Source organism: Anopheles merus, chromosome 2L, assembly GCF_017562075.2.
Source record: "Anopheles merus strain MAF chromosome 2L, AmerM5.1, whole genome shotgun sequence".
Taxonomy (NCBI): domain Eukaryota; kingdom Metazoa; phylum Arthropoda; class Insecta; order Diptera; family Culicidae; genus Anopheles; species Anopheles merus.
In genome coordinates, this window is record NC_054083.1 from 9,393,070 (window position 1) to 9,416,194 (window position 23,125).

The 23,125-nt window shown below is 40.3% G+C and overlaps 1 protein-coding gene across 1 annotated transcript; it reads right to left on the reverse strand.

The window, feature by feature from the left end:
• Positions 1-14,898: 14,898 nt before the first annotated feature.
• On the reverse strand, positions 14,899-22,899 carry LOC121592213. Its single transcript, XM_041913620.1, has 3 exons — positions 22,612-22,899; positions 22,229-22,536; positions 14,899-15,209 (listed from the first exon to the last, which is right to left on the reverse strand). The coding sequence occupies exons 1-3, from the start codon at positions 22,881-22,883 to the stop codon at positions 14,899-14,901; spliced, it is 891 nt and encodes a 296-aa protein (XP_041769554.1). The 5' UTR covers positions 22,884-22,899.
• Positions 22,900-23,125: the final 226 nt, after the last annotated feature.

Genomic DNA, 23,125 nt, shown 5'->3' on the forward strand with positions numbered 1-23,125 from the left:
TTTAAACAGTGTTTCGATACACAAAGGATCATTGAACTCTTTCGTCATTTTCCGTACTAAACCTAGGGTCCTATTGGCTCTGCGAACAACGTCTTCTATGTGTTTTGTAAAAGTTAATTTATGATCTAGTAAAATACCAAGATCGCGAATTGTATCTACACGGTTAATCGTTTGTCCATCTATGTCATAATTATAATAAATAGGTTGCCTGGCACGAGTAAACGAGATAATAGACACACTTATCTATACAACAGACAAGAAAATTACGATTGCACCAGTCGGAAAACATTTGCAGCATTGCTTAGCACATACGCTAACCCCGATATCGTGTATGCGGATTGCGTAAGATATGGCGTATAACGATTGAAATATAAATTTAAATTTTCGTTGGCGGTTATTTGCTTGAAATGTTTTGATTTTAATAGAAATTTATACTTTCACTATCATTTATAGTGATAAGGATTGTAAAAAAAACATAAAAAGAGAACAGCAAAGCTATTTTGCTCCAGTACAGGCGGTCCTCGAGATACACGGTACCTCTTATACGCTTATAATTCGAGATACGCGGTATTTTGCGGCCGTTTTCGGTCCCCATTAACTTTCCTGCGGCTGTAAGATTGCTTTTTGCATAGGATGTATGCAGTAAGATGACTAGGTTTTGAGTTCTTTGAGCAGAAAGAAAATATTAATTTTTATTTCGTTACTTTTCGATGCTTCTGGGAAAATTTTTAAATATACTGCTATAAAAAGGCCACAGCAACATTTTCTCGCACAGAATTATATAGTTTAAATAAAAATTAAAATTTTATTTGGTTTTTGGCTATAAAAATTAATTCTTTTTTAAAGCGTTCCGTTAATATTCTTGTATCATAAAAAGTTTTTTTTAAATAAAGACTTAAAGGACTAAACAGACTCACACATCACGCAGCCTTAGTATCACATAGCCCAGGGGTCTCCAAACTTTTCAATTCGCGGGCCGCATTGCTTCGTAAATAACGTTGTTGAGGGCCATTTTGACGTTACTTTTGGTAATGAGAACATTTAAATCTTGTTTTCATATGAAAATACTTAATGAACATTTCAAAATACTGCATTTTTTTTATTTTAGTCAGATTAGATTTTTGACTTGGTTTAGTAAACATAAAAAAATTGATGAAAATTGTGAAATTAATATGATATTTACATCATCCTTCGCAACATCACCGCGGGTCGCATTTTAGGCTCTCGAGGGCCGCATGCGGCACGCGAGCCGTAGTTTGGAGACCCCTGACATCCTGATGGTCAGTAAGTATCGCGAGATCCACCTAGTGATGGGTAAATACGATTTTTTACCGGAGTCGGATCGATCCGACTCTGGTACCCCTCGGAATCGGACTTGGAGTTACTCCGGACTGTTTTACCGGCGGGGGGGGGGGGGGGGGGGGGGGGGGTAAAAGTTGCACGAGCAAACCTCCGGACTCATCGACTCCGAGTCCGGATCAGTCACTCCGGATCACTCCGGATTACTCCGGATCGCTCCGGATCACTCCGGATTACTCCGGATCGCTCCGGATCACTCCGGATCACTCCGGATCACTCCGGATCACTCCGGATCACTCCGGATCACTCCGGATTACTCCGGATAACTCCGGATCACTCCGGATTACTCCGGATCACTCCGGATCACTCCGGATCACTCCGGATCAGTCCGTATCACACCGGATCAGTCTAGAGGACATGTGTAGCCGTGTAACTTTTCTTTGTCTCTTTTGCCTTGTCCTTGCCTTTAAATCTTGATGAGTGAAGCATGCATACCTTTCGGGTACGTTCGGGGTATAAGCTCTGTCCTTCTCATGTTCATCGTGAAGATAGAATCGTATGCCATCGGCTGTGCATTCCGGCGTGGGCAGGCCCGTGGACGCCGTCTGTTCGCAGACATTCAGACTCATTCGGACTGATCCGAACTGATCCGAAGTGATCCAGAGTGACCCAGACTCATTCGGACTGATCCAAACTGATCCGAACTGATCCGGACTCATTTCAACTGATCCGGATTAATCCAGATTGATCCGGAGTGATCTGGAGTAATCCGGCCTGGTCCGGAGTAATCCGGACTGATCCGGACTGATCCGGAGTGATTCGGAGTGATCCGGAGTAATCCGGAGTGATCCGGAGTGATCCGGACTGGTCCGGAGTGATCCGGACTGATCCGGACTGATCCGGAGTTGAATCCGGTTGTGATCCGGAGTCGGAGTCATATTTTGCGCACCGGAGTCGGAGTTGATCCATGACTCCGCTCCGGATTACCCATCACTAGATCCACAGTTGTTGCATCAACAAATAAACAAAAAGGAAAACCACTGCTTTGTTAGCTCCATGTCTGGTCACAACTCATTATGGTGTCAGGATCAGTTTCAGTTCTGATATATAATTGGAACCAGTTCCAGGGCCACTATGGGTTAGTGATCAGTTCCAGAAACGGTAAAAAAGCTTCCAAGATTAATATTGGGCCAAGATCATTTCCAGGACTGATATGTATTCAGTCTAAGTTTGTGGAATGGGTTCGGGATCAACTAATCGACTTTGGTAGTACGATTCGTATGGGGTTAGTTGATGATGATGATGATGATGATGATGATGATAAGTCCCACCTCTTACCCCAACACAGGTTTGAGAAGGACGAAAGTATCTATAAGATAATTCTACTCTAATAGTTGTTATGAAATAAAAAACGAGCAAGTGGTGGCTTCGGAAAACTCTCAGAGGAACCGTCCGAGTCATACACACACCCAAGATGACCAACATAGTTTCATCAAGAAAAAACGGGTCATACTCCATCGAATACAATAGTATTCCCTAGCATCCTTTACGTAGTCCGCCAAGAACCAATAAATGGATCCGGCGCACCACTTATCAGGACACAACTGCGACATGAATATGGCCAGTTCCACTAGTGCCAACCGCTGACTCCAGGGTCTCTGGCACCAACGGCTGGCTCCAGGGCACTTCCTTCCGAAGCAGGAGAATTTAATGTATCCCTTACGTAGCTCGCCAAGAACCAACTAGTGGATCCGGCGCACTACTTATCGGAACACAACTGCAACATGCATATGGCCAGTTCCACTAGTGCCAATGGTTGGCTCCGAAGCAGGTGAACCTAATGTATCTGGAATTGGCCACTTACAATCATCAATGAGTGAATCCTGTTGTGACCTCCCAGACCGCGTGCAAACCGTAAATTCCCCCAAATATATCCCGAATATCCACTTCAACGCGCGCGTGTCTCAAACCTATGTTGTCTCTTTCTTATATATATTTTTTTTATTTAAATTTTCATATATAAAGAAAAAATCTTATCATCATCATCAAGATCGTGATGACAACTGTAGTTACACATTACATAGTGACATAGGACATCTACACATATTTCACGTTACACAGTTTGTTTAACATAAATCACGCACTTACGTTTGAAATCAAATAAGTTTCTCGCATTTTTAATTTCTCCGGGTAATCTGTTGTACCGTTGAATTCCTTTGAAGAACAAAGAGTTTCTGGCACTTTGTGACTGCAAGTTGGGCACCCTCGGCTCATTAGCCCTGCGTGTGCAGTGCTGGTGGACGTCGTATCCCCGAATTATGCTCTCCCCCAGATACCCAGGCAACAGGCCTTTTAACATTTTAAAAATAAAGATCATGGTCTGGTATACAATCCTCTGCTCTACCGACATCCATTGAAGAATATCTAGCATAACAGTGGTCGGCGTACGTCGACCGCACCCTAGTACTAACCTCATGATGCGATTTTGCAACCTTTAAAGCCTTTTAATTTGCCCCTTATTGCCAAGAAATAGAATGGACGAGCAAAAGTCAAAGTGCGGCGATACCAATGATTTGTAGAGGTGAACTTTCCCAAAGAAGTCGAGATCCTTCGCCAATCTACTTATTACTCCACACTTCTTAGCCACTTTAGCGATGACCCAGTCAATGTGAGCGAGGAACTTTAACCTGTCATCTAGGATTACCCCTAAGTATTTAGCCTGTCTAACTCTTTCGATTCGTTCCGAATTTATCACAATAGATGGAGGTTCGTCCAACACACCCGCAGACATCACCATGTAACAAGTCTTGTTAATGTTTAATGCCAGCTTTTTGTGCTTCAGCCATCCATCCAAAGCGTTTAAATCGATATTAATCAGAGACTCTGCTTGCTTGATATCTTTGTGCGAGATAAACAGAACAGTATCGTCAGCAAAAAGATTGATCTCACAAGCCTTCAAAACCTGTTTCATGTCATTGATATTTGACATGATAAACAAAATTGGTCCAAGAACACTACCTTGTGGAACACCAAGGGTGTTTTCTATAGGCTCTGATACAGAGTTACCAAATAAAGTTCTCTGAGTTCTGTCTTTTAAATAACTTTCGAACCAACTGAGCTCCCTCCGCACAATACCAAAACGCCTTAAGGTAGAAAGCAATAATGGCCTAGATATTGTTTCAAATGCCCGTTTTAGATCCAAGAAAACAGCAACTATCGATTCTCTCCGATCCATCAACACCCTCCACCTCGCCAGTACAAGATTCAGAGCAGTCTCACAAGAGTGTCCTTGCCGATATCCTGATTGCTCTCGGATCAACAGCTCGCTTCCATTCAGAAACTGAACCAATTGCTTCTTAACTACTGTCTCCAGCACCTTTTCGAGCACATGCAACATGTTGATAGGACGAAAATCCTCCGCATTGGCAGCTCCGCTCACCTTAGGAATAGGTATTATCAATGATTCCTTCCATGTTTTTGGGAAAATTCCACTCTCTAGCGATTCATTTATTACTATCAAAAGGTCATCTCCTATGACATGAAAGCAATCCTGTATGGTTGTTGAACTCACGTTCCCTATACCTGTGGTTTTTCTCAGGTTGAAACAAATAATCTTTAGCTGACTAAGAGTTATTTTTTGGAATCTGAAATGGTTTCGTGGAGATTCTCTATGCGACAAATAATAAGGCTCATTAACATCATCAATGTTTTGATTTATATCCAAAACACTGTTGACAAAAAACGAGTTAAACCTGTTACAGATGATGGAGTCTTCAGATTCGATCAAACCGTCAAATATAACAATAGAAACATGTGCTTCATCTGGCCTTAACATGCTTTTTAGCACTTTCCACAATTCTCTGCTATCTCCCTTGTGCTTATTTATCTCACTGCTATAGTAATTTTTGCGTGAGTTTTTAAGATTTCTACTGTATAAATTTCTGAGTGTAGTATACTCAGTCCAATCATAATCTGTGTTAGTTCTAATAAATTGTTTGTACGCTTTGTCTCTTTTCCGTTAAATACGTGCAAGATCCAAAGTATACCACCTACTAGTTTCTCTTGAAACAATTGTCTTTTCTTCCACCAAGGTGTTCATTGCATTTTTCAACGTGTTCCATAACAAGTCAGCTGCTTCATCCAAGTTGGACGCGACATAATGTAAGCCTTGTGACACATTGTTGTAAAGAGCAAGTTTCGAGTACCTATTCCAGTATTTAACTTTACGTTGAACCGTTTTACAACGCTCATCATTTATGGTCAAAACAAGTGTTTCATGATCCGATATTTTCAATAGCGGATCAGTAGTGACTTTGATTGAGTCAATACTACTGTAAACCTGATCAATCAATGTTCTGCTCTGCCTAGCAATTCGTGTGAATTCGTTGACTTTTTGGGTCATATTTACTGAATCCATTAAGCTTTTCAGCTTCGCAGATTTTTCAACATTCACCCAGTCAATATTGAAATCACCGACGACAATGTTCATTTTACTAAAATCCAGAAACCTTTCTAACCACTCTTCCAAAATGTCTACGAACCTTGAATCACTTGCACTAGGTGAGTGATACAATATGCTATAATTTCCTGCCGTCATACCCCGAGAAATCGCTAAACCGAGAAACCAATTGCCCTCTAATGACTCGTTTAAGATCACTTTAAGGACAATATCACTTCTGGCATAAGCTGCAACACCTCCTGTGTGACGTGAATGTGATAAACACGACACTACCCTATAACCTTTTATATAATATTGCTCAAATGCTTCCTCCTCGGTCACGTGAGTTTCCGAGATCAAGACCAACAAAGGTTGAACTTTTTCTACTGTCTCACGAAACATAGCATAGTTAGATGAAAGACCGGCAACATTGAAATATAAAATCTCTCTGAACCGCCCTAATTCCACCCCTCCCTGCTATTGAGAAAGTTGCATTCGTCTCTCTACCTGTTTTTTAAACAGCGGGCATTCATAGCTATTGGCCGCATGTTGTACCTGTAGTTTCTGGTTCCTAGATGTGTTAGCCAAAACAAAATTCACACAGTTTAGGATGGACGAGGTGCAATCCGACGTTCGGTGCTCACCACTGCACTTTGAGCAAGCTTCCTTATTTTGGCATTCAGTGCTCTTATGGTTAAACTGACCACATTTAAAACAACGCATAACATGTATGCTCCTAGAAATTTTACAACGATCAAAACCAATATTGATTTTATCGATTTTTTCCAAACATTTATCAGTCTCATTATCGATTTCCAATACCGCGTTGTGTTTCTGGTACTTGTAGATCTTACTCTCAAACATTCCAATTACTTTCACCTGTTTCCAGGGAATCAACTCATTTTGAGATTTCAAAAGATGTACTAAGTCGGACTCAGAATATTTTTCACTCATTCCAATAATTTTTACTCGTGCCATTGGCAAGGAAGTCAAATACCCGTCTCCTAAAATGCCTTCTACTTCATTTCTAACATTATCTAAATTCGCCTGAGCAGAACATTGAACATAAACTTGACCGTCCCTGCCATTACGGAATTCCGATATTTGCTGTCGCCTCGGATCCAATTTCGCGCGTAGATCAGCTCTTGTCGTATCGCAAGACTGAACCACCTTAGGAACAATAACCAGTGTTTTATTCTTATTTTTGTTTTTATTTTTTCCCATGGACTCCTTCATATCGTCATTTTTCCTAATTTTGGGAGTAACTTTATTGTTTCCCTCGTCAAATCTATTAATAATAGTTTGAACATTACTGTCCCCACTATTTGTCCTCTTCCTTTTTTAGTGACCGTCGCCCATGATTCTAAATTTATTTCTTTCACTGTTTCGCTGGTTTTCATAGTGTCAGAAGTTGCACGCAAGGCCACCTTAGACATTTTTGAGGCTTCTATAGCACTTAACGTATCACGCAATGTTGTCTCCAACTTACGCTCCACTTGCGCGCAAAGCTCAGTTTTGAGAGTCTCGATTCCTCTCTCTAAAGCGTTAGATATTCACACGCTCACATTGACCTCTAAATCCCTCAATGTTTGTGCAAGCAAATCATTCGATTTAGCTGCATCAATCTCCATATCAACCAAGTCCGCTTTTTGATCCAAACAGATGTCACAAATATATACAACATTGCGGTTCTCACTTAAAAGTTTTACCGCAGGCTTATTGAGTGTGGGTGTAATACAACTGTGTAATACCGATACAGTTCCAAAACCGGTACAGGTTTGGTAGCATTTCCAGGACCGGTATGAGACCAAAATCTGTACCGGGACAGGTGTCAGATCTGATGAAATTTCAAGACGGTTTTAGGGTCAGGATCACCATCAGTATGTGGACCTCATGAGTATCTTGTATTTAAGAGGCACATGGGAAATACGTTTGTTAAAATGTGCACACCCTAATACCTTTTTTTTAATTACCTTATTAATTATATTAGGTAGCTCAGTGACTGGTGCAGTTAAAAAAAGAAAATGAATAAAAAATTAATTTATAGTATCCTTAGGAAAAAGTCAATAAATCGCTGTTATAATTTAAATGATGTAACAAAAAGAAAATGTTGAACACAAAGGTTTATTGTTTTACGTACAGTCACGTTGATATTTATTATTGTGATCTGTTTTGAACAGTGGTAAGTTCTGTATCTCACTCCCTTTGTTGACTGTTTCGATTTGAATTTTCTGTTTATGAAAATTACTGTCAATGTTTCAGTAAATTTTGTTTGTTCATGGAAGTATGTTTCAGTAAATTTTGTTTGTTCATTGAAGTATGTGAGTTCAAGGAGGCATGGAAGTCAAAAAAATGGAAGAGCTTATTAAAACGAAGATAAACAAGAAACGGATCAAAAGACCCGCCATTCCTTTGTTTAAAATATTAATTCATTCCTAGTTGTTCAATAAAAACAAAAACAAAAAACATTTTTGAGCTCCATAGCTAACTGGAGCATGACTGAAATTGGTTAAAGCATCGAGTAACCAGGTAAATTGAGCGATTCTTAACCGACGAAAGATCGTTGCTAGCACTTATTTTGTGTAGTCCTAGATTTCCATTTGAAAACTCTCACTTCCGAATGAAAAATAAAAGCTCTAAAGTGAGACAAACGAATGTGAGTTTGCCTTTTTTCAAGCAATCATGTTATTATTTTTTTGTAGTCATTTATTTACTCTATTACAGTATTTCCTACGGTTTATCGATTCTTTTTCTTCTTTGGAACAACAACCGTTGTCGGCGAAGGCCTGCCTGTACCACTACCCAACCGAACAAAGGTAGAAAGCTTGGAGCAAATAATCGTTTTTCTCCCTCTATCCTCTATACCGCGCTTCCTTGCACTCATGCGCGAGCGCTCGAGTATATTCTCTCAGAACTGAGTATTCGCTGTTCAATCCGTGCAGGAAGCATGGATGTGTTAGTGTGCAGCAACATTTTTCGTCCGGCAAAATGAGTGTATTTTTTGAGTGATTTGAGTACCGCCCTCCGTTAGCAGTTACTGTTAGAGGAATGAGTTACACCCTCGCGCGAGCCCTCCCCCTCCCCACCCGAAACGCACGGTGCGCTCTGCAGTTCTCAATGTGTTCGTGTTCTTTCCAGTCATGCTACTAACACATCTTAAGATATTTGTTTCTTTCGTTTCTCGTTTTCTTTCATGCATTGCCATGATCGCAAATACGCACTAATTCTAAAAGCAAACACATTTCTAGATCACAGCGATCAAAGAGTTTTGACAAGGTTGAGAATTGGACACACCCGACTTACACATACATACAAACTAAAAAAGGAATCACCATTAATCTGCCCATTTTGTGGATGTGATGCAACGGTGGAACACATTTTAATTAATTGTTTTGGATATTCCGCAGAAAGGAAGAAACACAGACCTGGAGATCATTTGGACATTGTACTTTCCAACAATTACTAGGAAATTGAAAAACTTTTGAATTTTTTTGAAGGAAACTAATCTCTACGATCAAGTGTAGCTAATATGGATAAAAATATTTATAAAAACACAACTTATATGAAAAAAGCATTAGAATTAAAAAACATTTTGCCCTTTCTTCATTACCATAAGAACTTTTGTATTTTCTTCTTCTTTTTCTTGAACTTTTAAGTCTTTTTTTATCTCAAATAGTATAAGTGATCTCTGAATTTTAAAATACGAGAGGCGAATGCTAAAAAGCCTCGTAAAAAAATAAAACAACAACAACAACTAATTCTAAAAGCAAACACAAACACGTCCATGTTTGGTTACATTAAACACTTTATTGAAACATAAAATACACTTTCACAACACATTCAGAATCTATCATACTCACGAATGGCATCATACTGCAAAGTACCGGGTCGTGCCAGGCTGCGGGAAACTTGTCGACAATCTGCGTTGCCTCTGTTCAGCAAAATATTACCTGTCGATCCACGCACTGCATGTGCGTCTGTGCACATTGTTTGTTCACTTCACACTACACCATAACACACCAACGCACGAGACTTTGAACGAAATGCGCATCAGCGCACAAACACTGCGCGCGGGACTTAAAACAAAACGCGCACAACTATCTCCGACAAAGCGTCGCGCTGTACTGGTGGTTTTGTACGCGTAGGAGAGGAGACATACGGAGCGATGGTTCGATGCTGTAGTGTAAGCGAGACAACACGATGTGACGAGCAGCTCCAAGTTGTTGAGCTCGCTGAAAGAAGACACACACACATTCACAGACGGCTCGTCAAAGCACGGTATTTGCATTGGTGTTAGTGAAGCGCGCGTGTAAAACAGAATGCGAACTTTATCGCAGCGCGTTTCTCCTTGCTTCCTCAAGCTTCCTCATACCCCTCAGCCTGAATCACTCAAAATTTGGGCTCTCATTGTTTGCGTGGGTGCTTTTCCATTCTTCTCCCTCGCACCCATCCCCCCTCCCCCTGTTTCTTTCTTGCTGTGCACTGTGCCGCTGTGCCCCATCGCGAACACCCGCAATTGTCAACAAAAAATAATTAGAACGGTTGGCACATGTGGGTTTCAAAACGATGGAAAATTTTATTTGGTCTTCGTTTTTTGGACTGATTGGTGCAAAAAATTACTCCCGCAAGCCTTGGAGAATAAAAAAATAAAAGTTAAAAAAGGTAAATAAAATGATATAATGACTTTGTGGGCTGAATCAATTTTAAAACAACTAATGTTTAAACCGTAGCCATATCAGCAATGGAAAACCGCGCTAGCGAAAATCCAGAAACAGCGCTGGCGTCACTCAATGGAAAAATAGACAAGGTGTTAGGAATGATGAACCAAATACAATTTGGAATGCAGGAGAACGACAAAAAAATTCGAAGCTGACAAATGCAATTGGAACGGTAAAATGCCAACTGGATTATGTGATAGATAATATCGTCGTCCCATCGTCTCCGACATCAAGCGCAGCGGCTGCAAACGCAGATTCAGGATCTGCAACAAAAATATCGTCATAAGAAGAATTTTGTAAATTCGAGGAAAAGCTGTCGGCGGAATTTCACTTTGAGGAAGTAAAGAATAGTTTAAATTAGGTAATATTAGACACCTTCTATAAACAACGCATTCATGAGGCGTTGTATATTTTGTTTTGCCCAGTGTTTTTGATGAAGTGCAACTGGAATGGAGAAGGAAGAAAAAATCAAAAAGTTAGTTTTTGTGATAAAGTGAATGGTTTGCGGCTTTTTCAACCAGTATCTACCCACGGACGTGAACTGATCGATGCAATAACAATTAATGACTATATCAAAACAAAATTGAGAAATGCAACGTCTCATGCTGGTATCAAAAACACCAAACAAACAGTGGCACGCAAAGCATTTACTAAAACCTCAAAAAAAGTAATGTGATTAGTTAAAGATACAGCTAGATTAAAGAATACAAGATAAATGAATTCTATTTGAATTGAATTATTATTATTATTATTTATTATTAGGCCATACGGCCCGTTGAAGATAAAATAAATAATAATAATAATAATAATAATAATAATAATAATCTACGAGTCGGTCACGGTGGAATTTACAACTATCGCATACAAGGTGCACTTTGCCATCGAATCGGTTCGCTCGCTGTGCTTCCAGGACGTCCACCATGCTACGCACAGCTGTACTTTTATGATTCAAGCTCGGAGGGTCAGTACGACGAAATGCTGAACGCTCGGGCCAAAGCATATGGTAGTGAGCTGAATCGTGAAATATTGGCCATTTTGCAACGTGTTTTTTCGACTCACAATCCGATTGCAGAGATGTTTAAGCATGCGTACGAACGGATGTCTGTTCGAGATGATCTGCGGCTTTGCATCCACTCGCGTATTCCAGGCATCGATCAACGGCGTTACAATGCACCGACTGCAGATGAAGTTGGTGGCGTGTTCGTGTGCGATGATACTACCGGAGCCACGGAACATACACGCGATATTGTGCTGCAGCATCGTGCCATAGGATACTTGCAGCCTGTGTTTGATACCAATCAGTTGGCAGATGCACTCCAATACCCGATTCTGTTTCCGCGGGGTGAAACCGGTTGGACTTACGGTATGCCAAAGGTACAGCGCCGAAACAGACAGCAGCAACAACCAAGCAGACCAACAAGTTCGAGCAACGGAGCGGCGCACATAGATGAAAATGATGATGCTGCTGAGGATCCTAATCCTGAGTTGGATGGAGCAGAGCGTTCAGCAAATCAAATAACGCCACGCGAATATGCCGCATATCGCATAGCCTGGCGGGAAAACGCTCAAACGCTTATGCATCGTGCCGGACGATTGTTTCAGCAGTACTGTGTAGACCAGTACTGTAAGATGGAGATGCAGCGGTTGAAATATTTGCGAGAGCACCAGGCACAACTTCGCACTGAGGCGTACACGGGCTTTATGGATCTTGCCGGCGCTGAAGGTACCATCGCGGATCTTCATCCCGATTATTTGCCTAATGTGGCTGTGGAAATCCCTGTAGTGCAAGAACCACCTGTTGCACCCCGTCGTTCCATCATCGATCCGCCTTCGAACCTGTCGCGTACGGGCACGCGTGTTATTCTCGGACCATCATTTGTCGGTAGCAATCGATATATGCGAGCGCAATATCAAGATGCAATGGCTATTGTTCGAGCTTTGGGTAAACCGGACCTGTTTATCACCGTCACGTGCAATCCGAAGTGGCCGGAAATCACACAGTGCCTACTTCCACGTCAGCAGGCACCGGGTCGATCCGATGTTATCGTACGTGTCTTTCGGTTAAAGCTGAAAGCCATACTGAATGACCTAACCATGGGAGCTCTCGGGATTGAGGTAGCTCGCATTCAAGTGATCGAGTTCCAAAAACGTGGCCTTCCCCATGTACACATACTCCGATCATTGGCCTTCCGGAACAAAGCACTAAAGGGAGAGATGGTTCATTGCGCAACATGTCTACAACATACTGCGCGTTAGGTGATACAACCGTGTGTACTTCATTCAGCCGGATCAGCATCCACTGCAGAATGATCCACAATGAAACTATGCTTACTGTAGCGTGCCCAAGAGGGCTGAAAAGATTCTGACTGTATCTATCAAGAGTGATAGCTATATCTACCATGTGATGCTATTACCGTACTATGGTGTTGATTAAGAACAACCACGTTATCTTTAAGGACACGTCACAGAAGCAAAATCTGAAAAATGTGTGTCGGGAAGAGTAAATAAAGTAGTTTGCAAGTAAACGCGAATTTAGTTAAATGATCAAGAAAGGCTATAACAGTGTTGAACCATTCTCTTCTATAACAGTATAGATCGGAATATTGGAACTACACATTTAGAATGGTTATATGAGGGTATATGTTCACTATGGAAATTTGATATTTGGCGCAACAATAACAATTGTCTCATACACAAATACCAATTCCATTCAATACTTCAAAACAAGTTTCAGAATAATAAAATAAAATCTTGACGACGTTTTTGGAAACCTTTTTGTTCTGATCATCTTTTACTTATTACCTAACGTATGAAACATAAATCGAAAAAAAGAGTAGACATGGAATTCGAACCATGTGCGATATCATATTTTTATAGTTCAATTTATGGGCTTCTTACATTTATGGGCACAAAAAACACAAAATAAATTGAAGCAAAAGTGAGCATTTCAAAAATCGTATGTTATACGTACGTAATTGGGATTTGATCTAAACATGTTGTATATGTATTAGCGGCACCCTAATTGTTTAACCCACTACACATAAATACGTTATTCAATGAACACGTTGTTGAATGAACACGTACTACTAAAAAATAATAATCAAAAAACTATACATTTGTGTCAACAGAGGCATGGAACGTATCAGTTTTAAAATTACAAAATTGCGTTACTTGGCTCAAAAGTAGCCTCATCGATATTTAACGGTTCTGCAAAGTACAGTAAGAACTGTCCAGGAAGTTACAAGGTTAACACATTTGTCACCACAAATGCATTAACGCATAAGAACAATAGGAGTTATGGTTGTTGCAACGTGTAGAGTTTGAAAATAATTCGAAATTTGAGGACATCCGGTAGATTTTACCGGGCCTTAACTAGTATCATAAAAAAATGTCGCCAATTAACAACACTGGTTGTATGGTTATGCTTATCATAATTCTAACATATATTCACACCAAAACATCACAGAAAAAGTTCATGTGACAGTTTGATTGCTTTCATCTTATTTAGGTATTTTTTTAGGCTTGTCCCAATTCATATAAAAGTTCACAGCACCATTGTCACTATTTAAAGTTTATGAATTCCTAAGTTTATGATCCTGGCGTACTGGGTCATTTCCTCGTATTGAGGCACCGATAGAGGTGAAGGCAAACGCATTATTGTATCGCCGGATGTTGAGCAGAAATTGCGGCACGTCAAATAGTTGGCGCAACTCTGCTGGCGGTTCGGGAAACGGTGGAAGCACAACTTGTCCACTGTTGCAGCACACACAGGGCGGCTCTCCAGGCCACTTGAGAGCGGAACAGAAATTGCAAGGCACGCGTGGTGCAAGCGTATGAAGCGAGGGACAACTGTACGACTCATGGTTCCCATGTGCTACTCTCAGATGGCCGGTCATACGACGCCGGGCTATGACTTGTCGCTGCTGATCTGCTTCATGGTCGCGAAGATGGCGCTCGTATGTTTGTAGCTGCTGATGTATTGGCACTCGGATAGCAACTGCTGCAGTTGGGTCTACCAATGCTGGTGTTGGTGCTGGTGCTGGTGCTGGTACTGGTGCTGATACTGGTGCTGGGGCGCGGTTGACCACAGTTGCGACATTCGGAGTTTGCACCATGCGCTTCCTGGCATTGTACAGTGCCTGTCGCTTTCTGGCGAGCCTTGCCTTCTTCTCGCGTGGTGTTTCATCCGGTGGGGTGGAGTCCAGCGATTTCATTGAGCAAATCATCGTCAATATTCCTTCGTAGTTGTTGTTGTTGCAAGATTGCTGGAGCTCCTGATAAGGATGTCCCGGCCGAAGTAGACGGTACAGCCTGTTGGTCGTCCTGTACAGCTGCCACCGTAGAAGCTGCTCCCGCGAGGCGCTTCTTGGCCCTGTACAGCGCTTGTCGCTTCCTGCCGAGCCTTGCCTTCTGCTCGGATGGTGTTTCATCCGGTGGGGTGGATTATCGTCCAGCGATTTCATTGAGCAATTCGTCGTCCGTATTCCTTCGTTGTTGTTGTTGCAGGATTGCAGAAGCTGCTGATAAGGATGACCCGGCCAAAGTTGAAGGTACAGCCTGTTGGTCGTCCTGTACAGCTGCCAGCGTAGGAGCTGCACTCGGGAGGCGCTTCTTGGCCCTGTACAACGCCTGTCGCTTCCTTTGGAGCCTTGCTTTCTTTTCGTTCGGAGTTTCTTCCGGTGGAGTGAGATTCTGTGAGACGATATCACTTACGGAGGGATGCATGGTTTGTGGATAGGGTTCTGTAACTGGGGCTGTTGAAAATTGTAAAACAAAAAAAAAGAATTTTAGATAAGTGCTGTGAATAAAAGAAAGTAGGAAATATTATACCTGACATGATGTCAATCATAGGGCAACCGTTACCCACACTTTCCTCATTATGCTCCATATCGTAGCAAAAACAGAATTGCAAGAAAACGCCGGAACACAGAAACACAGGAACACAGGAACACAGGAACACACGTACCACGCAGGAACAACAAATTGAACCACAAAACGTACACGAAACGTACGTTACGAAAATAATCTCCTTACACTAAATCTACACTGCCCTGCGTACTAAACTACACTACACTACACTACACTTTTCTAAACTACACTACACTATACTTCACCATGCGCACCTAAAGAAATTAACCTAATACTCAAACTAAATTAAAAACACTGGAAATCCACTTAAAAAAGTGTAAATCGCACTCGAAACGCGGGTACGAAACCTATAAGGAAAATAGCTGCACAAAACTGAAAACGTCCTAGCTGGTTAATAATATACTTGCACTTGCAAATAGTAAGGACCGAAAAGTAATCTTATCAGAGGCAAACTTAAAAATTGTATGATAGCATAGATCGCAATGAAAATTCAAAACTCTTTCACGTGTAATCGAAAATCTAGTTAAGAAATCTCACATTCCACTCATAAATCACTCGAAAATTCAGTAATTACTTCCTTTTACTACGCCTATAGGATTTTTTTTGATAGCGCATGGTATTTATGTAAACAATTGCTATTTGTCAGTTTGCTCATGATGCTATGATAACATTTTGCTATTTGTCAGTTTGCCAGGAGTGGCTGCAACTTCCACTGAATGTATGTAAGATTCCAATATATGATTGCACAGTACCGCACTGTGTTTGAAATATTCCACTCACTGTTTAAGTTTCCAAAATTACCTGAGTAATTGAACATTTCCATTTTGTGATGATCTCACATTGATTCAGAATGATTGAATAGTAATAAGTAACATGATGAAAAAAATAACTAAATAAATAATTAAAACAATTACTAAATGAAGTAAAATGAAATAAATAAATAACTTAGGTGAAAAAGCTAATGATTGATTTAAATAACACTGAGTGAGTTGAAAGTCGTCGCAAAAATTAAATCACAAACGAACTCACTGATGAGATACACAACTCATAAATGTTTTAAATCGCATGGAATGATTTAAATCGCAGAAGAGATAAAAACTATTCACAGAGATTTTTAGGAATTCACTCTATGCCTACATTTAATTCCTTCAAGTGTGTTGTTATTCCCATCTCCAGTTCCATTATATGAATCGAAACCAAGATCCAAAGAATGCAGGTTTCGTAATAGAAGAGGTTCGACAGCTCTGGCAATAACAAAGAAAAATAAATTGACAGATAGGTGTAAGACGCGTTTACACAATATTGTGTTGTTAAATGCGTATAATTGTTTTGCATGTTTGGAGCAAGTGATGACGTAAATAGTATTTGGTGTGATATTTTGTGAAGAAAATCATAGTTTTGACTAATTGTAGTAAATTAAGTGCATCTGAACTGTGTGTAGAGTGTTCATAACATTCGAATTATTGGTTTCAAATAAGTGATCGATTGTGTGCGCTGGTAGATTACATAAATTGGTGACGGTGAAGCGAGGTGGCAGGATAATGGAATATCCCGGGCAAAGACGAACATCGGTAGCGCGGTCGCCGGAACATCTCCTTAATGGTAAGTGGAAAGTTATATGTATTGATGGTTGGCGAAAGTGCAGTGAAAAATTTGATTGTGTTTGAGTGTTGCTTGGAACCAAGAGAGCGTTATTGCAATGCTGTTGTAGAAGCATGCAGTATAACGTGTAGTAGGTGGTTTACTTCTTGGCTGCAGCTGCCTTTTTGGGGGCAGCGGCTTTCTTGGGTGCGGCAGCCTTCTTGGGAGCGGCGGCCTTCTTGGCGGGAGCTGCTGCCTTCTTTGGCCAGTGACAATGGCGCTGTGAACTTTTATATGAATTGGGACAAGCCTAAAAAAATACCTAAATAAGATGAAAGCAATCAAACTGTTACATGAACTTTTTTCTGTGATGTTTTTGGTGTGAATATATGTTAGAATTATGATAAGCATAACCATACAACCAGTGTTGTTAATTGTCGACATTTTTTTACGATACTAGTTAAGGCCCGGTAAAATCTACCGGATGTCCTCAAATTTCGAATTATTTTCAAACTCTACACGTTGCAACAACCATAACTCCTATTTGTTCTTATGCTTTAATGCATTTGTGGTGACAAATGTGTTAACCTTGTAACTTCCTGGACAGTTCTTACTGTACTTTGCAGAATCGTTAAATATCGATGAGGCTACTTTTGAGCCAAGTAACGCAATTTTGTAATTTTAAAACTGATACGTTCCATGCCTCTTTTGACACAAATGTATAGTTTTTTGATTATTATTTTTTAGTAGTACGTGTTCATTCAACAACGTGTTCATTGAATAACGTATTTATGTGTAGTGGGTTAAAAAATTAGGGTGCCGCTAATACATATACAACATGTTTAGATCAAATCCCAATTACGTACGTATAACATACGATTTTTGAAATGCTCACTTTTGCTTCAATTTATTTTGTGTTTTTTGTGCCCATAAATGTAAGAAGCCCATAAATTGAACTATAAAAATATGATATCGCACATGGTTCGAATTCCATGTCTACTCTTTTTTCGATTTATGTTTCATACGTTAGGTGATAAGTAAAAGATGATCAGAACAAAAAGGTTTCCAAAAACGTCGTCAAGATTTTATTTTATTATTCTGAAACTTGTTTTGAAGTATTGAATGGAATTGGTATTTGTGTATGAGACAATTGTTATTGTTGCGCCAAATATCAAATTTCCATAGTGAACATATACCCTCATATAACCATTCTAAATGTGTAGTTCCAACATTCCGATCTATACTGTTATAGAAGAGAATGGTTCAACACTGTTATAGCCTTTCTTGATCATTTAACTAAATTCGCGTTTACTTGCAAACTACTTTATTTACTCTTCCCGACACACATTTTTCAGATTTTGCTTCTGTGACGTGTCCTTAAAGATAACGTGGTTGTTCTTAATCAACACCATAGTACGGTAATAGCATCACATGGTAGATATAGCTATCACTCTTGATAGATACAGTCAGAATCTTTTCAGCCCTCTTGGGCACGCTACAGTAAGCATAGTTTCATTGTGGATCATTCTGCAGTTGATGCTGATCCGGCTGAATGAAGTACACACGGTTGTCTCACCTAACGCGCAGTATGTTGTAGACATGTTGTGCAATGAACCATCTCTCCCTTTAGTGCTTTGTTCCGGAAGGATATCCTGAAATAAGTAGTTCTTCCCGCCCGCGAGCAAATCGTTACAAATTCAATTTTAACTTTCAAGCCATCAACATCCGTCGCTTTCTTGCTCGGAATTTCAGCAAGGCTTTTTAGCATATGGCCGCTTAGGGTCTCTCGGTTGCATCTGCCTCTTATTGTCATGCGTTTTCCTTGTCCCGACTCAGCCAATATTGCGGAGTAGTAGAGTAGTAGTAGATTTGGGGCGGTCCCGTGGTACAGTCGTTATCTCGAACGACTCAATAACATGCCCGTCATGGGTTCAAGCCCATGGACCGTCCCCCCGTGGCAAGGATTGACTATCCGGCTACGTGGTAATGAATTAAGTCTCGAAAGCCTATACTATACGGCATGTCCGCATAGGACGTTACGCCAAATAGAAGAAGATTTGAGGGAGAGTACATGTTCGACGTCCTGGGTATAGCCACCCGTTTTACAGGATATTCTGTACCACACTTATCTGCCGATGACGACGGTGTATGTACTATTCGAGGTGCTTAAGCACCAATAATGAGTATGGTTGGCTTTATTAATGATTGAATGAATTGGAATATCAACAATTTCACAATTAAGCTATTTTCGATAGTTTTCAAATATGTTTTTTTTTAAATCTTCTTCTTCTTTGGCTCAACAACCGATGCCGGTCAAGGCCTGCCAACACACTTGTGGGGTTAGCTTTCAGTGACTTATTGATTTCCCCCCATAGCAGGATAGTCAGTCCTACATATGGCGGCACGGTCTATTTGGGGCTTGAACCCATGACGGGCATGTTGTTAAGTCGTACGAGTTGACGACTGTACCATGAGACCGGCTCGGCTTTTTTTTTAATATTGCCTTGAATATCTTGATTAATAATGGGAAGGGGTATGAGATAAGACACTTTATCATCAGGTGGCTAATTTGCTACTTTAATTATTAAAAAAATCATTATATCCAATACCATGTGTTTTCAAATCGGTTTGTGTAAACAAAAAATCTAAGTAACCATTGCCCTCATTACCCGCGGGCTGGCAGTGTGGCATGGAGCAAGTCCTTTCGCAGCAATGCGCGTTGCTAAGAGAGTCGCTCTCACCGCTTTCTTTCTCTCTCTCGCTGAATGTTTACTCTCACGTCATTGTGGCGATTTTCGATTTTATATATAGTGAGATTTGCAGTAAGCGAGTGTCAAAAACATTTTTTCATGATATCATGATATTCATGGTTACCATGACACGATTTTCCAAAAGCGACAATCATTTGTGCAACAACAATCAATGCTTTTGCGATGATATGATTGCACAAAATGTAGAATGAATGTCATTTGACATTTTTCATGAGACGCCAGAACTGCTTAATTGTGCATTTATCGATACTTAGCCATTAGACCACTTGATATTTTCACTCAGTCAACCAGGAAAATGGTGTTATCTTAAAGGAGCATAGAAATTCGCGCGAAAACACGAAAAAGGACCCATTTTCGATGAAGATCTAGTTCACTTGAGGTACGGCAAAATCAAAAAGTCAAATGATTGTAGCAGAAAAATATCATCGTGTCAAATGATATTTTTTTCCGTGATTGTCGAATGAATGCTTGGATCTAGAATGCGATGCTTCACAAAGTATCATTTTGTAAAATTTTATGTCGACGACAATCACTGTTCGCAACACTGCATACAACAATTGAGATATAAAATGGATTTATAAATAAATGAATGGAAAGACCACAAATCAGAATTAAGACTTGAGTAAAAAAGTTAGTCTGGCCACTCCTACGACGTAATAACATGCCCGTCATGGGTTCAAGTCCCGAATAGACCGTGTCCCCATACATAGGACTGACTATACTGCTATGGTAACAATAAGTCACTGAAGGCCAAGCTCATTTCACTAGTGGGTACAGGCAGGCCTTGACCGACAGCGGTTGTTGTGCCAAAGAATAAGAAGAAGAAAAAAGTTTGTATTTTATGAACTAATTTTATGGCCACTAATTTACATTTTATGTTTGGATGCGGTAGTTCTACCCGTTGGCGAGGAGTGTTATTTTTTACTTTATAAATGTGTAAACTAGTGGACGATAGTTCTATTTCTGAAATATGGTCCATTGCAGAAAGCTTGAACATCTCCTCTTTCGACTCATACTGCATACCAACGACAAGCAAAGAAGAATGTGTCTCCTTAGCTTCCACAAACTGGCAAATATAATTTGTGTCACTTAGAAACCATGGGTTTTCCAAAATTGGCTTTTAGGCTAAAGTCGGCTCTAACTTCCAAACCAATATCATTAGGCATCAACTGCGGATAAGTTGGAGCGGGAATGTTTTTAGCTCTTTTTATATGTTGGAATTCCTTGTGTTGCTTACGACCTCATTATAAAGTAAAAGCATATATGCGGATGTAGCGAAGTAAAACACTTCAAGTTAAAACACCTCAAGTTAAAACAAAGTTCAAGCAAAACACGCCTCAAGTAATAGCGCGCGCTTCAGAAACGCAACAAACATAAACAGGTAATCAACCGTTCTCACGATTCAAACGAGGAAGTAACTTCACGCAATTCATAAACCATAGGTACATGTCGCATTAAGTATAACTAAAACTTGTTATCAAAATAGTCATAGTTACAGTTAGCTGACCTATATGCGGTCAGCAACTAAATGGCATATAAGAGATGAGAACCTAAATAAAGGAAACGCATTCGAACACAAACCTCAGAATCGCTCGTTTCTTAATAGTTGGAGGCACTCTCCGGTCGACGAAGGAAAAATATACCCGACTCGGTGTAAAGCATCGGCGTTGGGCGCTGCGACGGAGCAACACATCCGCCAGCAGCATTACCTCGGATCTTGTTATAACCTGTTCCATACATTTGTTGCCTGACTTACAACTACTTTTAAAATCTGTAAATGATTTTCAAAATCATATGCGGATATATCATCTACCGCTCCAAAATTATCTACATCATTATAAATATGTATAAGGCCATGTACATTAGTACTTAATTTAGTTCTACCATAAAAATCTGCAAAAAAATTTACGTAAATATACATTAATATTTTAGCAAGCGGCCAAAGAGGTTTGTGATGATTATAGGAAAATATAGTTATAGAACAAAAATAAAGCAAATAATGACTAATTGCCTCCTCCAACATAAAATCTCTATACACAATAATAATAACGTAACGTAAAAACGTACGGAACTCTGTTGCCTTCCAAAATTTCATAAATTTAACGTGCCGCAATCTCCTGTTGAACTCTCCTGGAAGCTGTGTCGCTATTAAAAAATTTGAAACTGTTTTTTTATGTGCATTTGTCCATTTGAGGAATTTGGGAAATTTGTGCTCAAGAAATCCTATTGCTATTTTTTTTGAAATGCCCAAATCTGATTGATGCATGCTTTCTGCTATGATTATATGATCTACAATGTTAATACCCACCACATCTTCCAACGGTGACTTCCAACTTTTGTGATGTTCCTTATCTGTCCTGCCTTTAAAGCTTTCCTCAGTCCGCAATTCAGCATCCACATTATCAAAAATGACTTTTTCCCTTCGTGTACTCCCACGCATGTACATTTATGGCAACTGCGTTTGCCAACGTAGCTTATAGTAGCTGAAATGTAAAAAAACGTTTTTAAAGTTTGTTCGTTGCTTTTTATAGTACATTTATTACTGCAATTACCTTTGGCAAAGCAGCGGGCGGGTAAATCAGCGATAAACATGTGAAGTTTGACGCCCACCGTCTTGTCTCCGAACCGCAAGCCGCTTGATTGAAGCTTGTTTACTTCTTCAACGAGAGGCCGCAAAAATCCTTCCACGTGATCCGGTTTTGTGAATCCACAAAATACACCGTCAAGCATCACCGGTGCATCTGGTAGTTCCTCTACCTTAAATAGAATCGGCCATAACTGCCTTGCCGAACTCTTGTAAAGGGGTAATCCATCGATGAAAACCTGCAAATAAAAAAGATCAACATGCGGGATAATCTCCCTATAAAATATATTAGTATATTGCAAATTGTATTATCCAATAAGCATTTTAAAACTTAAGCAAACGTGCACTCACTCAAAATGTTCTCTTATCACGGTCTCTATTCCCTGATACCAAAACTGCCCACCCAAGATTGGTTGGATTTCCATCCCGACCTTGGTGGACGTTTTTAAGAGGGTTCGAGCGTCAGCAGGAAGGCAGAGCTTCAGCTTTCTTCGCAACAGACCCAGAATCATGTGGACCGTAGATCGGGGCAGATTTTTCGTTCGTTTCGTATATGTTGTCAAAAAACTGGTAATTTCTGTCTCTTTCCATCTACACATCTTCCTCATCTTCCTGCCAATCATTTTCCTCCTGTAAATCGAATTCGGCTTCCCGTTCCTTGTCACCATAGCCACCATCGCCGTCAGACACACCAAAGACCAAACACAATTATGAATAGGACCGACACTTTTCTTAACTAAGCTTATTTCGGTGTGGAAACTTACCGGTGATCTGGTTCACAACACTATCCTCGGCAATCAAACACTTTTACGCCGGCACAAACACTTTTTGCATACAGTAATCACAGCACAACTTTATTTAACAC